Source organism: Triturus cristatus, chromosome 4_2 (assembly GCF_964204655.1).
Source record: "Triturus cristatus chromosome 4_2, aTriCri1.1, whole genome shotgun sequence".
In the NCBI taxonomy this organism is placed as follows: domain Eukaryota; kingdom Metazoa; phylum Chordata; class Amphibia; order Caudata; family Salamandridae; genus Triturus; species Triturus cristatus.
In genome coordinates this window covers 249591333-249609922 of record NC_140586.1, presented here as the reverse complement: position 1 = coordinate 249609922, position 18590 = coordinate 249591333, and the positions used below count along the sequence as shown (strand labels likewise).

General features: G+C 44.0%; 1 protein-coding gene across 2 annotated transcripts in view; it reads left to right on the top strand.

The window, feature by feature from the left end:
* The window catches only part of LOC146833572 (uncharacterized), a 90823-nt gene extending 81270 nt beyond the window's left edge, over positions 1 to 9553 (top strand). The window contains exons 5-6 of one of the 2 annotated variants that reach the window (XM_085601428.1): positions 5467 to 6199; positions 8293 to 9553. In XM_085601428.1, the coding sequence (XP_085457554.1) occupies positions 5467 to 6158 (692 nt within the window). In that variant the 3' untranslated portion in view covers positions 6159 to 6199; positions 8293 to 9553. Of the gene's footprint in view, positions 1 to 5466; positions 8064 to 8292 lie in introns of those variants that run through there. The other variant, XM_085601426.1, reaches the window with a different exon arrangement.
* The last annotated feature ends 9037 nt before the right edge of the window (positions 9554 to 18590 follow it).

Genomic DNA, 18590 nt, shown 5'->3' with positions numbered 1-18590 from the left:
CGAAACACACCAAATGCATGAGATATGTATCCAAAGCATTTTGTTGTGTACTCATGAAATTTTAGGTTTAAAGGTTTAAATGTTAGATAATTAAGTACAAGATATAAATTGTAAAGTTATGGCTGGTGATACCTCTGTTCACTTTTCCATTGACAATGCAGTTGATTCAGTAATGTGCCAGAAATCAGGCAAGTCACCTGACTTAGACACAATTTCTGTTGATTTATTTAAATCTGAACCAAAGGTTTGGCAAATACACGTTTCCATCTTCATGCAGGATTACAAGAAAACATCAGTACGGTTTACCAAAGTTTTCAATTTTCTTTATTGATATGCAATTTTGCTCTTTTATAGAAATTAGGCTCTTTATGTTGCATTTCTTGACTTAAAATCAACATTTGATCAGTGCCACATATCATGTTGTGGAAAGTGCTTTCTGATATTGGTTTCCTAAATAATCTATTAAATGTAATCATTCAGTTAAAAACCAACAATTATGTAAAAATAACATAGGGCCCAATTGGTGAGACTACGAATCTTATTCCTGTCACTAGAAAAGTATGTCAAATGGTGTGTTTTGTGCCCAACCTTATTCACACTTTATATTAATTTGTATGATTGGCCATTTTAGAGACTAAATTTATGATGGTCCTAGATTAGTAGGGGAGACATATGTACCTCACTATTTGAAGATGATACTGTCTTGTTACCAAAAACTCCAATGGGGTTACAAATTCTTAAGAATACATTTTCCGATTTTACAAGAATCGAGGCTTTTATTTTAAGGCAGCAAAAACAAAATAGAGATCCCAGCAATATACTTTATTTTTGGAGGATGTCGGATTAAGAAGTGGCTTTGAGTATTTGGGCATCTTGTTGGCAGCAAATGGTTCCTGGTTAAAACAGTTGATAAGAGTATTCTTATATTCAGCCATAGGAAAATGCTACATTGTGATCTGCCTGAAGGCTAGGAACCTTTGCTTTTTTCATCTTTTATGGAGGTTTACAGACACCAGACACAAGCTGTCGCCCTTTAAGAGTCTGACCCTTGCAGTGTTCTGAACCTGGATTCATGGAAAGTGGTTAAAAATCGTTTTTTTCCCTAACATTGTTATTCCTAGCCTTGTACTTGGATACAGGGTATCCATAAATCTAGACCTTAATGCAAAGTTAAGACCCTTATTATATTGGGCCCAACTTTGGTCAAATGAAGCAACCCGACTACATGTTGCTGCTCCTTTAAAGGTTTTGACAATCAAGAAAGCATATAATGTGTCCTTGTTTTTGGCCACAGGCCAAACGTTTAAAAGACTAAACATATCGCCATATTGGAATAATCCTAATAATCTTTGCCTCACTAAAAATAACCTATTGGCAATAGGTGGATCATGGTGCGCCACTGGAGGCTCCACTATGTGGCTTTATGCAATTTCTTTTAAAGTTTTAAATGTACACCATGCTTTGAAATATGTTTAGGTAACATTGAACTCAAATTTGATAAAGGTTTGTATCCAAAGTTTAGATTAGATCGTTTGCCCTTAGCAACTCATGCTTACAAGTGAATTTCAAACTTACCGCTTTCGAAATGTTGCCAACATGCAATAAAACTGAGGAAACAGAATCCCACATTTTGCTGTGTTAATAATAATAATAATCCACACTTGTAAAGCACAAACAATCACACGTAAGGGTCTCTAGGTGCTGGGGGCCGTCGGGAAGATTAAGCAAGCTATTGCCCAGAGTCACATGGTGCTGGGCTAATCTGCCGGTGCCGGGGATCGAACCGTGATGCCCAGATTCCGGAGTCAGTCGCCCTGGCCGCGGCGCCACACCTCTTCCCTGTGTTTACCTTCTACTAAACTCAAAATGAAATTCATTGTCCTAGTTTTTGATCACATAAGAATTAGGAGATTTATGGGAGCTTTCTGCATGGTTAAATCCGGCACAATAGACCTTATGGTTCATCAGAGTTCATACATCTGGCATGCATAGTTAGAGCCAAGTGTTTAACATTACTCCTTTGTACCATGCTTTCTTCTCTTTTAGTAGAAATATGTGAGGGCTTTTTAGAATAATGTACGATGAGAATGATCTTGTTCCATGTATGTTGCACTTTTTTAATAGTCCTAGGACCCATTGCATCTGATTTTTCCCAGCTAGGAGCTTTTACAATATGATATTAGGAACATGAAATGGGGTCTGACATGTTCTTCATTTATTAGTGATTTTATGAATCACTTCACCACATTTTATATACTGCGGAACCTCCTGTGTTACAAGATTCTAGTCATTGTTTTAAAAACTGTTTTTGGATATGATGACTGTGTAATTGTTTTATGGGTATGAGCGCTTGAAATAAACAATTGAATGATTGAGTGATGTATACAGAAGCTGCAGCAAAAATGCAAGCGGTATGTTTGAGGTTTTATCTAAAAGTATTACTAGTAACAACAGCAACAACGTTTCCACTATAGATGTGTGCTGTGAGCTGTAGATAATATTTTACAGTACTGTACATTTATGGGACTTCCTCATGGATTCAACCTTTGGGGTAAAACAGGTGTATTAACCACAAAGTTGTGCCCTACCTGGTTACAATAACACCACTCCCAGTGGAACCCCATAGTCTCTGGGATGAAAATGTTGTAGGAACCAGTAAGTAGCAGCGAGAACTGGAAGGGACATAACTGATGGGTGCCATGTTGTGAAGCAGCCTAGATACATTATGAGCACGGCAGCATAATCCCAAGGTAGCTGTTCTCACAATTTATTGCATACTGATTCCCCCAACCAATATAAGGCCACAATTTCCTGTACTGTAGTCTTCCTGTTCCTTTCTTCACCCACATCCTGCCTCTCAGTATAAAAAGCTCTAAGTGATATCATAACACTGCATTACAATGCCGTCAAAACATTTTTCTTTGGGTGTTACCATTTGAGCCTATATTATTGTCCCAGTTGTTTTTTTCTCCAACCAAGTATGCAGGAGATGGATTTCCAAGTTCTTTTCAGCTGTGGTTTCATCGATGTTTAGTGCATGGATCAACCGGGCTAATATATTATTCCTTTTATGTTGTCTGCTTTCTTTTCTCTGTGCGCTGGAAGTGTTTTCTGCCTGCCTGGCTTTTTTCCTACCTGCTGGAGCCTGGGCTTGGGGAGCCAATTGGTTTTAATCCCATAACCAGCCACACGCCCTATGCCATTGGTCATGCCCAGTAGCTGATTTTCCTTGAAAAGTAGCCCCCCCAGCAAGTGGGTGCTTACACGACCTAGTAGAGGAGAGAAACGTTAGTCGCACTGGCCAGTCTGCCAGTCCATGATTCTTCTGCAAGATACCTACTACTTTCACACTTATACAGCTGGTTTGAAGAGGAACGGTGACTCTTCTGGCACAACTCAAACAAAGGAGACTGAAGCAGCCATTGTGTCAAGCACTTGATGTGTGTCCCCATCAGCACATATTGCATCTGTTCAAGACTTGGTGCTTCACATAGCTGGTGCAGGGTAGTAAGTAAAATATGGAAAACTCAAGGTTGAGAAAATACTCAGGAAGGGGGGTGCCCTCTCTTTCTTTTTTTGCTCACAAATTCCATTCTTATATCTTCTGGTTGCATCTTCTCATGCATTATTGTTACAAACCGATGTCTCTCTTTCTCAGAGGCACTCAGAGACTTATCTCATTGAAACCTTACGCCCCACACACTCACACAGCCTTAACTCTACTTAATCATCCTCAGTCTCTCAATAATTGCCCCTCCAATGCACCCTCTTGCTCCTACCCCCCACACATCTCCTCTACACTCTGCCTTCCTTCTTATTGGAAACTCACAAATACTTTATTTATGAGATTTGTACATAAAGTGTAATTGAAAAGTAAGTGTCAGGTCTTCAAAAATGGATTCCCTCTGACAGTAGGTCTAATTTCATTAATGGCCTACAGTGAAATAGTTATGTTAATTTGCCTGCTCACCACCTGCGCCCGTATTGTTTCTTTGGCTTGACAATTTCTCTGTATTGGTTGATTCTTAACTCCCAGGGTAAAAATATGAAGCAGGTTGCTTATCAGATGTAAAACGAAAATCATCTAGAAAAGATGCTGCTTTTGACAACATTCAATAGCACTGTTAATCCCCCATGGCAGCTTGTGCTCCCATTCAGTTGGGACCTGGGCTGGCAGATTGGGATGTTCTGTTCATGTCTGAGCAGGCTCAGTGCGGATTTGCATATGGTTATTTTCATTCTGGCAAGGTGGGCAAAAAAGATTGACTGGAATGCAACTCGAGTAATTCGCAGTGGCAGATACCAATTCAAACATTCTACACATCACTTTTTTGCTGTTCTCAGTGAGAAGCAGTAATCGCAATGGTTATGCCTAAGCATGGGTCCCATGCTCACCGTGCCAGAGAACTCGAGCTGCACTGTACTGATGAAGCCCAAATTGGGCAAAATTGGTATAAGCTTACTTGTTTTTCCGTTTATCGTGGTCCTGGCGGGCTGAATTGTTCATGTTCAAGCAGGACCAAGGTCTGTTGTCTTCCTACACACAGTCATTCAGTGTCCTCATTGTGTCACCTCACAGCATACATTGGCCCGTCTGTCCCAGATCTCAGGCATGAAATTGCAAGATCTGTACCCGAATCTGTCATATTGTATTATGCCATCGACTCCCTTTAACCCTGCCAATGTTTCCCAGGTCCATGCATGATGTCCTGCACCAGTCCAGGTTTTTCTTTAAATTCTCAGACTTGTAGTTTTTTTTTAATTTCAATATAAACAAGCATTTGCAATGCAATAGGTCTTGCATTTACGCGAGTTTGAGCTATTGACATTGCAAATGGCAATGCCTTTTATTCTTGTTTTCGTTTTTAAAACATAAATAAAAGGCATTGTCATTTGCATTGTCAATAGCTCAAACTCGCATAAATGCGAGGGCTGTCCTGCAGTTTCCCCGGGGCACAAGCAAGCATCCACTTCTGTGAGGACAGCTGATCTCAGCAAAAAGACAGAAGTGGATGCCTGCTTGTGCCCCGGGGGGGACTGACAAAAAAAAAAAAAAAACACGCGAAGCGGCATTTTGTTGCTATGGCAACAAAATGGCGTTGGACTGTCCAAAGTCCCACGGACACGCGCATGTTGTTTGCAATGGACAAATGGCGAGAGCAGCCATCTTTATCCATTGCAGACGTGTGCATGAGAGCCCTCGCACAATTGATTCCAAAAGGTGCTCTCCTGGCTAGAGCAGTGCATGCGCTGTTTTCGCCAGGCGAGACCTAAAGAGGACTACAAGTACCAGAATTCAGAGGAATAATTCTGGACAGGAACAGCACTACACGCATGAACTTGGAAAACTTGGCAGCTGCTGTAGGTCTGCAGAACAGTACTCACTGCTCAATGTGAAAATATTATATCTGTGCACATTTACCCTGGTAAAAAAACTTATAATGTTCCTTCATTTCATACCTGCAGGTAATCTGTACAAGAACGGAAAGAGAAACGGGGGCAATTCTTTAAAGCATCATGTTGCAGGAAGTCTTTGCAAATCCGCAACTAAAAAAAGCAAAGTAAATGTAACCCATATTGAACAAGAGAGAAGAATGTCTGCTACGCACATGCTACCCGGAAGCGATTGTAAAATGACTGTAGAGACACCTGCACATTGGCAAATTGATAGTACTGAAAATACTTCTTTCAACGCATGTCAGACAATGCCCTTCATGCAGAGATCAGAACCATTCTATATACCTGACAAGGGAGTAAGAAATGACATTGCTCCATTCGAATCAAGCCCACTGCAGAGTTGTGAACCACAAAATGAGAAAACGGACCCAACGATCAGCTATCGTGTGTATCGGCAACCCCCCAGAGTAAAAAGACACCCTTGCGCTGTGTGTGGAAAAAAGTTTACATCAATATCAAGTCTTATAAAGCATGAGAGAGTACATACTGGAGAAAGACCTTTTCATTGTGAAATATGTGGAGAAAGCTTCAATCAACTTGGAGCTTTACACAGGCACCAAAAAAGGCATACTGGGGAAAGACCATATGCGTGCAATGTGTGTGGAAAACGCTTCAGTAGAAAGGACACTCTTTTAGGACACCAAAAAACACATAGCAAGGCACAACAAAACAATGAGCTACATATATTAGAAATCGACTGAATACTATAGTGTTTAAATCACAGAGAAATCCTGATCCATGGGTTTGTATTTTATTTTGTATTTTAAGTGTGAACTGTTAAAAAATTTACTGTACATAGTATTAAGGTCCGTACATTGGGTAGTTGGTGGCAGTGTGGTTGCATAAGGTGTTGTGACAAGTGATTAACTTGGCAGTATGAAAACATAAGAATATTGACTGATTAATATATACAATATCATTTGATTAGATTTGGGCACCGTGCGTTTGGTCATCTGCGCTGGGTCTTGATAATGGAGATATGGACATTACCAACTGACTTAAAAGCTGCAAGGGAGGATTTAGTTCCAAGTCCGGCAAGGAGGCTATTCCATCGGAAAAACTGCAAAAAGTATGAAGAACCCAAAATTGGATTGAGCTCAGGGTGGCTTTATGAAAGGTAGATAGTGACTAGCAGAATAGAGCATTTGTATGGGGTCCTATCAGGTGAAACTACGAGCGCTAGGGGTTTAGGTGACATGTGCTCACTTAAGTTCTAGGATGAAGCTTTTGTAGAGTGTGATGTGGTTTTTGGTGACCCTCCCGACTTGGTCGGTGTTGCTAAGAGGTTTGATGAGCTTAAGGGTGGCAAGGCTGATAGCTTTAGCTAGAAGGAGAAGATGTTGTGCATTGAAGGCTCCTAAATGAGGAAGCAGTACTCTATCTTAGGTGGTGAAGCAGAGTTTGCCCGCATAAAAGGGGAGAAGTTTGCAAAGCCTCCAAATATGAAGTAGATGGAGCAACACAGCACTAGACCTGGAGGAGAGCATTTGCCTCATACCAATACTACTAAAGTCAAGATTTCTATTGGAGGCAAGGAGAGACCTATGGATGGTGGAAGCCACAAATTTTTTAATATATTTGAGAGGTTTGTAAATGCGCTGCAGACTACCACAAGGTTTCTTCGGAGCATGGCAGAGCAGAGAGCTATCCATGTTAGAAACTTAGGGCCTGATTTAAGTCACAGCTGGCTGCCCACCGTACCACCATGGGGACAGAAAATTACTCTGTACATATGGTGGAGAGGCCGCCTTCCTCATTTATAAATGACAAGAAAGTAGGGGGTCATTTACAAAAGCATTGCCAAGAACCGCCATCACAGCGGTTCCTGTCAATCCATTTTACTCTGTACTACGGGGCTGCGCCAGCAAGACACAGAGTAATTTATTGTTCTTTACAAAAAGAAAATCCTGAAACAGCATTTTCTTTTTGTAAAGAAAGAAAATAAGGCTTCCCTCTCCTTCAGCAATGGCGGGCGGAGCATTTACTGTCCTTTACTGCCAGGCTGTGCCTAGCGGCAAGGACCAGTAAAAAAGTCGCAAAATGTCCACCCATCTAAATTGGGTGTGCAAACTCGTGGGTGGATGAGACTAAGTAGTCTCCGCCATGGCCAAACTTAAAGTCTGCCAGAAGTTAAATTAGGCAGGCAAACCACTATGATGGCAGAGAGGGAAACTCTGTTCTTGCCGTAATGGAGTTTCCTTCCCGTCAGCATATAAACTGGGTGCTTAGGCTGAGATTTTTGATTGGGTTCATGAGTGATAGGATTGAAAAAAATGAGAAAATATGTGAGAGAGGTGAATAGGATCACAAAATACAGCAAAGATCTAGTCAGTTGGGTATCCCAGAGCCAGATTATAGGATCTAAAAATTTGTATAGGAGTTAAAAATAATGGAACAGATATGTCTGAGATCATAGGCATGTTGATTATTTATGTTTATCTACTGTATAGTGCTCAAAGCATAACTGAATTGTTTCCTACGCTATTTGAGAGATTAACATTGGGAACGGGATGAAGGGTTGCTCATAATGTTGATGTTGGTGGCTGGGGTCACATTTCTGCAGTTATTGTATTTTATTCACATGCTTAAAGTAATGAGTCGCCAAGGTTAATGTGTCAGTGTATAGTTTTGATGCATATTCTGTTTGCAATACTCAAGGGGCTCTTCCTTTGGTCCTAGAATTGAATGTCTTTAAGTTGGGCATTGAATGCTTGTCTGTTTGGCCTAGGCCTGCTGTGCTACTAAGTGCCTGAATTATTCCTCTTCAGGACTTGTTCAGTCTAAACAAGTGTGGGTTTTGGCTTGGTCGTTATAACCATACATTCCTCTCCTTAGAGCCCACAGATGCCAGACTGGATCCAGGGAATTTTGTAGCAATGCTCCTGCATGCAGCTATAAGGTGTTGTGCGGCGCTGCACTGACTCCATACCTCCGGGGAAGAGAGCTGCATATAAGCCCTAACCCTGTAGGTTGACGTCTGTTCCTTTCTTTCCACGCCTTCTATTGCCGATAGGGGGCTCCACTTCAGACTTTGTCGGTCTTCCAACGACTCCAACTTTTTCCATAGTGTACTACAGAGCGATGCACCCAACTAACACAACATGATTGAAGCTGTGCCACAACTGCAGGAAGCAGATTTCAGTCACAGACCCACATGAGGTGTGCCTATGGTGCCTGGGCTTCTTGCAGTACTCTACATCTTGCTTGTGATAATTGCACCCAAAGGTGATTCAAGAGTGAGGATCGAATTTACAAGTTACACATTGCTGAACACAAGAACACATAGCAGTATGCTCAGATCCTGCTGCAATTCGCAGGTCCGGGCACAAAACCGTTCCTGCGACTACTCCACTTCCTGCTTGAAATCCTCAAGTGAGTCACAGTCCAACCTCAAGCAACCAAAAAAAAACACGAAAGCTGGACTCAACCCAATCCCACCACTACGAATCCAAAGAGAACAAGGGAGAGCCTCATAATGTTACGCTCACTCCATCAAGGTCATCGAACAGAACTAATTCCAGTTAGTCCCAATGCACCTAAGTTCCCTGAGCCGTAACTGACCCCCACAGCAGATTGAGGCCTTCAAAGAAGCCATGCTGCAAATTTTCACTGCCCTTCTAGCTTCCTCTGGTGTGCCTTCTAGCTCCACAGAATCACCCGAGCATCATTTGGATTGCCGCAGGCAGGTTCCTTCCTGATATTGTTCCCTTACTCCACGTTACCAGGCCCATACAAGCTTCGGGACAGATTTCCCCTCAGGCCCAGGGATCAACACTGGTTCCCACACCCCAATTCTGATTCCAAGTCAGCCAATGCTAGAGGATGACCTTTGGCCGATATCCAAGTTTGATCCCATACTGACAGTGGCTTTAGCTTGACCGATGTCACACTATAAAATGATATATATAGCACAACCAGTTGTCATGCTCCTGACTCTAAATCTGTGCCAGTACCACATCACAGCTCTTGGCAGAGGCATCATTATCATTTTGGCTTTGACTCTGATTCTGTGCCATAGCATAGAGTACACCAGGATATTGATGATGAAGATGGTGGTGAGGAGGATGGCTTGCTCCCTTCTCGTTACTGACGATGCCTAATACAGAACCGCAGTAGGCTTGATACAGGTTTACAGAACGGAAGTGGATTTAACACCTCCAATGAGACCGAGCTTTTCTTGCCCCATAGATCACCAACAGAAATAAGCATTAAAAATGCAATAGGTCTCGCCTTCCATTAAGGTAACGCCATTTGCTTTTCTATACAATACCATTAGCAAAGCAAATCGCTTTAACTTAATCAAAGGTGAGACCTATTGCATTTTTAATGCTTGTTTTACTTCTTTTCTGGCAACTGCACCTGATGCACAGAGGCGATCACTGCTGGTAATCTTGCATCAGGTGCCCACCAAAGTCATCTTGTCTCTTGCAGTCACTATTGGAATAGAAGCTCGGGTGATTTTCATTGAGCGGCAGTAGCTCCTGTTACAGAAAGCATTGGAGACGCCATGTAATGCTCAAATAGTCGCTTACCAGGCGATAGCAGTCACATGTACGAACACGTACCCAGCATGCATTGAAATGCTACAGCATGCCCTGCTCATAAAAGTGAATTGTAATTAGGGTAAAGTTTCATATGGCACAGACGGCCTTTCCTGCTGTTGTTCACTCGCTGTTGTCCTTAGATGAAGCATTTTAGACCTCTGTTCGTGGAATTCACAATTTTAAAGCCAACGTGGTAATGCTACCTGAGCAGAATTAAAGTGCAGGGATTTTACGCAAGTCCACTGTGCTGATACTTTCCCTTAAGTAGGCCATTTAAATGGTTCCGTAACAGCACAATGAACACGAGCTTGCAAGCTGAGAGGGAGGAGGAGTGATAAAGAGCACGTTTAGGACACCGCTCTCACGACAACTGCAGATTTACAGAAAAGAAAATGCTTTGGCTTGGCAGTCAGCTCACGGAAAAATACTCGTGCCTCGACCAGACACCCACCCAAAAAGGGCACACCATCATAGAAATAGAGACAGGCACACAAAACGACAGATACAAGCAAAAACATACAAAACTGATTAAAAAAAGTTACCTAAATGGTGCCAGTCTCGAGCAGGCACTTCCGGCTCACAGCCTCGTATCTTGAGATGCCAGCTTATACTAGGCAGCAGGGGCGCAACTAGAGCCAAATTTCGGGGGGGGGGGGGGCTAAGAAAAAATTTCGGGGGGGGCTGACTCTTCCAGCAATAGTTAGCAGGGGCTCTAGAAGGGGTGGAAAAACAACAAAGCCTCATTTACAAGTGAATGATCTTTTAAAGACCTGTGAAGTACTCGGGTGCGGCTGTGTGTGTGCCCGGGAAGCTGTCTCAGCCCGGGCTGCCACACACAATGGGGGGGCTGAAGCCCTTTGATCCCAATGGGTGTTGCGCGCCTGCTAGGCAGCCCACTCAGTAGTTACCCAGCATGCCAGGTCATGTTTTACATGAAGACATTACCTTGGGGTTCTCCCACATGGCCCTGACCCCTGAAAAGGGCCATGCTCAAAGATGAAGCGCGGCGTGTTGCGCTGATCAAGTCAAACACAGAACCGATCACATTAATCCCATTGCAAACACAAACAAGCGCGGTCCGGCCGCAAAAGTGAAAACGGCCCGACAGGCAAATTCCACGGCAAATTAATTAAATAATCAAGCGCGGTCCCAAAAGTGAAAGAGGACCGCGCTGCAGCCGGAGAATGGGTGGAACAAGCATCGATCTCTTGTCTTTATGGAGCTAATTAGAAACACATGGCCCCATAAAGATAAGAAAGTGCTTTGCGAAAACAGCAAAGCTGGTGACCCAGTCCGATCTGAGGCAAAAGGGCATCACCCAAGAACCCTCATTTCCAATGGCAGGCCACCGTTCAGCATAAACGGTGACACCAGCCAATGGAAATGAGGGGCGGGGCTTAAAGCCCTTATCTGAAAATCCTCATTCACAATAAATCTCGCTGAGGCGTGCAGCGCTTTGCGCTGCAACGCCACGCTAGACCTAAAAAGTGCCTCGCTTGCAGTGGTGATTTAAAGGGCAGCCAGGTTACTTGAATCGCACTTCCTTCGCTGAGACTAAGACACGTCTTGACAGAAAATCTGCAGCCTGTGCCAGAAGCTGAGCCCTTACTCGCATTAAGTGATGCCCTCAAAGATACCCTAATGGCTAACTGGTCAAAACAAGTTCTTGCCTGCCTGTTAACCGGCAGGTGACCTGACGGCATAGGCTGACGCCTGGTGATCCGGATTGTCTCACGAAACACTCTATTCCAGAGAGTCTCATTGTACAGGCCTCGACCAGTAAGTTGAACCTCAAAAGAATTGCGCCCTTTGGCAAACTTATATTTTCTGTTGCCAGCCTGGCTCTGTGATACGTGATCACAGTCTATCTGCGCTGATCCATACACGCCTTTTTCAAACATGGCCAGGAAGATCTTTTCTGCTGTCCCAGAGGATTTTAGTACCTCACTGGCTCAGACAATGCATGATAAGCAGTACACAGCCAAGTATGTTATCTGCGTCGGTCTGAATACCACGGACTGCATTGACAGTGCAGACAAGGGCTGTCCTCTGTAGACATGCCTGGATGAGGTCCATCACATTCCCTGGCTATGTACAGATGTCACTCATGGGTATGACCGTTGATGGGTCTTGCTTCTTCGGAAACAAGGTAGACTCCACTTAAGAACTTATAAACAGCAGTGATGCAGCCCCTGAGGCTGCTGACCCCTGCAAATCATTGTCTGCACCACTTCTGTAAAAATTAGGGGCTACTCTAGATGACTGGCGTGTAATCAGAGACAGCCTTCTCTGCCTGTGATGCAACGGAAAGCCCAGTGTTTTCGGGGGCCACAGACGCGCATCCAGCCACCAGTGCGTAGGCCAGCAAGGGTACCACTTCTCCAATTTATCTTTCCCTGCTACAGTGCCTCTCAAACAGTGTTAGTTTGCCCTGAGAGTCACGAAGCAGGTGCCAGCACTTATTCCATGGTTGGCAATCCATCACCTCCGACAAATGTATCTTGCAAATTATTCAAAAAGGCTATGCAATACATTTCTGTCCTGAACACCCAGTATTCCTCCCACACCAGAGCAAATTTCGGACGAGTGTCTACAAAGGGAAATATGCTTGTTGCTCTGTAAGGGTGCCGTAGATACTGTACCGTATTCGGAGAAAGACCGGCTTCTTATTTTCCCTACTTCCAATAAAGGAGGCAAGACTCGGGCCTATCCTAGACCTTCAATCTCTGAACGACTTCCTGCGGAAGGGCAACCTCAAAATGCTCACATTAGCCGAGATCCTTTCTTCTCTGGAGCCATGAGACTGGATGGTGTCCAAGGACTATTTTCATATGTCTGTCGAGCAGTCTCACAGGCATTACCTTCGGTTCAAGGTGGGCCAGCAACATTTTCAGTTTGCAGTGCCCCCCTTCAGCCTCACCAACACACCTCTGATGTTCGCAAAAATGACAGTGTTGGTTGCTTCCCATCTCGGGAGTTCGTATATTCCAATACCTCTAGGACAGCGTGCTGTAGACTGTTCACATCATTGGGGTTCACCGAAAGCTTTGAGTGGATTGAGTCCTGCCGGGTCTCTGACCAGACAGTATTGAAAAAAACTACTTTGAAACAGGTCCCTATTGGGATCTATATTCATGGCACAAAATCTCAGCAATGACTAAAAATCCGTAAGGTACTCCTTGGCCGTGATGCAGTCCCTCATTGCATTTCACATGCTTTATTTCATCTTGCATTCTGTAAAATGATTTACTTTTTTCAAGATGTTTCAGTAGGATTTTTTCAAGCAACGTATGACTTCTGTGTAGAGCACACTTTCAAATGAGTCCCCAGTTAAGTTCAGGTTGTGGATGGGTATTAACGACCGCATGCGGTTGAGAGCTCTGAAGTTGAGGCTGAAGTCAGTGCGAGTTTCTCACCTGCCTGTCAGTGGGTCATAAGCTGTGTAGACTACATGCTCATCCAATCCATGGCCTCTCTTCAGGGTGCACAGAGCAATGGTCTCATATGTGCCAACTGTATGTGGGAAAGTGTGTGAAGGAGGTTTCACAGCTGAGGAAATATGTCAGTGCCAAAGGAAATAAAAATGCATTACTTACAGGCAAGTGGATTGGTTGTGAGTTGAGGGGGTGACTAAGTGGAGGGTATGAAAGGCAGTGCAGAAGGAGAGAGTGAAAAGACAGTGCTGAAGAAGAACGAGATGAAGTGTGAGGTATGCAGATGGAGGATTTCAGAAAGATATTGTGAAGAATACGGTCTAAGTGTCTAACAGGTTGAGAAACCTCAGAAGAAAGTCATACGAAGGGCAGAACAGAAATGATGGAGACATTTTGAAGGCCACCACCCATTTTACAGACCTCAGTCATGTTTAATCCACAGTCTCATATTTGTAGAATTGAAACATTTTCAATACTAATTATTCACAACACAATCATTATTGTTATTCATTTATCTGAATCTGCTAACAAGCACTGGCAAAGCCAACAGGTCTGGCTTGTTTAATATATATATGTTTGTTGTGTGGCATATCTGAATGCAATAACAGAAAACTCATGGAGCTGTACCTAAATACCAGTCAGATGGCATGCTGTGTGAAGCACATGATTTTAATTGACATGTTTAAGCCAAACCCTTAAGAAGATAGGCCACACTGCTCTGAAAAAGGCTCCCTAGTTATGCTTCTTAAAGCATGCCCCTTTTATGGACACCGACACATCTTTTTCATCCCAATTAAAGAACTAGGTTTGCCATAAACAAGACAAAACCTCACCTAATTCTATCACAGATGCTTTAATTCAGTGGGCAATCCTGGACATTGTGGAGTTCAAGGCTTTTCCTTCAGTGCAACGAATCTGCGACACTCCAGCTATGATCCAGATAATTCAGGCATGAACCTGGATCAAGGTGAGGGTGGCTCTGAGCATTCTTGGTCTCTGAGCATTGTGCATCTTCCTTCTTAACTACACTAGGTGGTACTTGCAAGCTCTGTAGTGGAACTGGAAATCACAATGGGCTCGGCTTCAAGGCCTCTTTTCACTATCTAAGTCTCTTAGGAGATGCCTCAATATCTGCAATGGTGGCTGACTGGTCACAATCTGTCCTGCAGCAGGCAACTTTCCTTTCCCAGTACTAAAATTGATGACTGATGCATTGCTGTTGGACCTCTGGTCTCCAGTAGAGGGCCAGTTCCACATCAACTTTTTGGAGCTATGGGCCATTCATCTGACCCCGAAGGCCTTCCTGTCTTCCCACCAAGGGGAGGCGAGTGCCTCACGAACACCACCACTGCTATGTAGTACTTCAACAAGAGTGTTGTAGGGTCCTGCATCTTGTGCCAAAAGGCTTTGTATCTTGGGATCTGGCTCGACCACCAAGACATCTTCCTGGTCACCAGCCACCTCGCCGGGTCCCTGAATGCCAGAGCGGACTAACTCAGCAGATGTAGTCTGGCAGGTAATGACTGGCATCTACATCCCTGAGTTGGCGCAGTGCATCTTATACTGATGAGGAGAGATCTGGCTAGATCTTTTTTCCTCTGTTGAGAACGCACTATATCAACAATTTTGTGCGTTGGAGTTTCTGTTCCCAGAACACTCGTTATGAGATGCATGCCAGCTGAAATTTGATAGAGAATTCCTGTTACTCTTCCTGATACTACCTCTCATGCTTCAGCTTCTGACGAAAATCAAGAATGACTGGCCCAATTCATCCTGGTGGTTTTACATTGAGTCATGATAGTACACCGATATCCTGTGCATAAGCATCTTTTCTCTGATCTGGCTACCACTTCAGGAGGATCTTTTGTCTCAACAGCAGGGTGTAGGATCCTCCACTCGATCTATGCAACTTACAACTCCGTGCTTGGAAGTTAAGTAGCAACAATTAACTCTTTTGATCTGCCACCTGAAGTGGTAGATGTCATCCATGCCAGTAAACGTCCTTCCACGAAATCTATTTATGCCTGGGGCAAATTTGTAGCCTGGTGTGAAGGCTGGGACACTGACCTCTTACAGGCGAAGCTGTGGGATGTCCTTGTGTTGTTTTGTCTTTAACCCAGCAAGGTCTTGCAGTGGACATTGTAAAAGGTCATTTGTCTGCCTTTTCCGCTCTAGGTTTCTCAGACATCCTTGTTTATCTCCCCTAATGCCATGAGATTTATTAAACATTTGACACATGTTCCCTTCCAAGCCATTTGTGATGCCACAGAGGGACCTTAACTTGATCTTAACATACCTCATATGTATGCTTTTGTAGCCTATCCATAGCTGCTCGCTGCATCACCTGAATTTGGAGACTGTCACAGTGACACCATGTTAAGGCTTGGGCGGTCTTCTAACATCTTAATTTATTACTTCTTTCCACGTTGGGCAATGAACCAATCTACTAGAATTCATTCCTCCCCCTTGCCCCCTTGATATAGGAGAAGACCTCCATTAATTGGACTCCCAAAGGCCCTTGATTTTTTTACATTGATCATACCAAGGACCATTGAGTAGATCTACTTTTTGAAGGGATCTATGAAGCAAAGAAAGAGAAGCTCGTGCAGAAGTGGACCTTGTCAAGGTGGATAGTCTTCTGCATTGAGATACGATGTGCACAGTATAAGAAGCAGACTCCAAAAGGTCTCAGACACCATTCCACTAAGTCTAAGGCTGCTATCACTGTGTTGGTGCGAGAGGTGCCTGTCCTTGATATCTGCAAAAAGAACAATTGATGGACAGAATGCAGAGCAATGTCATACATTCACACCAGTACAGAGATCTGGGCCTGAATCCATTGTTTTTTTGCTCCCCATTCCCCATTACAGTTTGAACCCAGCCATATGCAAATCGGTCTTGACCCTGTTCCCTACGGAAAGAGTCCAGTCCAAACTGCCAGGCAAGGTCCTCCCTGTACTGGAAACAAGCATCCTGGGACCGGTTTTGGGGTTTCACCTCTCATCAGCCAGGCTACCTTGACTCCAGTGGCATGGAGAGCACAGGACCCACGTCTGGGCATACCCATCCCACTTGGGGTGACAAATGCAAAAAGAACAATTGATGGACAGAATGCAGAACAATGTCATACATTCACCCCAGTACAGAGATGTGGGCCTAAATCCATCGTGTTTTTGCTCACCATGCCATTCCACTGATCCTAGAATGCTTGATTCCAGTCCAGAGAGGACCCGGCCTAGCAGTTTGGGCTGGACTGTCCGCATGGGGAACAGGGTCAACACTGATTTCCATATAGCTGTGTCTAAACTGGAATGGCATAGGGAGCAAAAAAACGATGCATTTAGGCCCAGATCTCTGTACTGGGGTGAATGTATGACATTGTTCTTCATTCTTTCCATCAAGTGCTCTTTTTGCATTTGTCCTTGATATCTGCCAGCCTCTGGCATGGGAGTGGGTTCATACGTTCACAGAGCACTACTGCCTTGACATCTAAAGCTCAGGCTCCCAAAATTACTCGTCTGAATGGAAGGACATTTTGCCTGCTTGGTTCTGCAGGACTTTTTTGTCTGAGCCTACTTGACAGACCCTCTGCCTTGGGGATGTACTGCTTTAGTACTCATTCTAAAGTGGAATCTGTGGTATCTATCAAAAGAACGAATAACTTACCTTCAGTAAAGCTCTCTCTGGTGGATAGTCTATCTAACTATGGACTCCTCACTACCATTCCCTCTTCCTGTTCTGTGGCGTGTCCTCTTTTTTTAACATCTCAAAAGGATCAACAGTTGTTCACATCTGCGTCTGAGAACACGGAAAAAGAAACGACCAGGAACTGATGTCACTGTGCATGGGTGACATTTATATGCAGCTTTGCTCTGTCACTTTCAGTGCAGTGTTGACTGCACGGAGCTGCATGCTGCCACAAACAGCACACAGCACTACTGAAAAATTCTCCAGACCCAGTCTGGCACCTGGCCGGATACTCCAAGGTGAGGAGTCAGGGGTTAGCTAGAGTACCCACCTGAAAGAATGTTACCAAATGTGAATAACCTGTTCTTTTAGTTTTGCCCTGAAATCCCTGAGTTGGGGACCGCTGCAAAGGCTGGGTTAGGTGTCATTCCATAGTCGTGGGCAGTGGGAGATATTTGACTAAGAAGAAAGTGTCTCCTCTTTGATTTGCAGAGGGTTCTAGGAATTGTTAGTATGTTGGCTAGGTTGACCAGGAGTGCAGCTTGGTTAGTTGTGGACAATTGTGTTCTGAGGGTAGGCTATTGCTGACCCTTGTGCAAGTGAGGCATAGTATCTTGAATCACTTCTAACATGGACAAAAAGATCCTGCACGTCTCTGACATAGAATATGACTGAATGGTGTTTTTGAAGTTGAAGATGATTTGTATATCTATATTTTGGTAATTGGCATGCAAATAGAGCGTCTGTGCAAAAGTTGCCCTGGGCATCTACTACTGTAAGAGGCATGTTGATTCCCAATTGTTTAAGTGACTAATGCGACTTTCAGATGAACAGACAGAAGAATATGGATCATCAGAGGCATGATGCAGAAGAATATCACTGAATAATGCCAATCATGTTATGTTCTTCTAGACACACTGATTATGAAACTGGCACGTTTCAGACTCCTTTAAAATGCTATATTTAGCTTTATAAAGGTACTGGGATGAAATTAGGTCCTGCTGAGGAAGCGGCCTAGATTGCATCCACATTGGACGGGGCATGTGCAGATCTGAGGTGTGCTTGCACCAAGTCTTCCCAGTCATCCTAAGTCCGAAAACAGCAAACACCAGTAATTGACTGAGGAAAGAAGTTCATGTCTGGGTAGTCTCAGCGCTGGACAACACTTGGCAGATAACCACTCAGCCTGTCACCTGGGCAAGAGAGCGAGTGTTTGGGCATGTACATGGTGTTGATGACGGTCTGGTCAGAAAGCTCAGTCAGAAGCAGCCCGGCCTGAAGTTTCTAACAGGCGTAGCGAAAGTTTAAGGGCCCCCCTGCAAATTACACTGAGGGCCCCCACTCCGGATTTTATCCGGAGCGCTCAGACCTGAGTACTGTGCAGAGGGGGTCCCCTGCAGCTGGGGTCCCCCCGCACCGCGGTTTATGCGGTTGCCTGTGTTACGCCCCTGGGAAGATAATTTCCTGC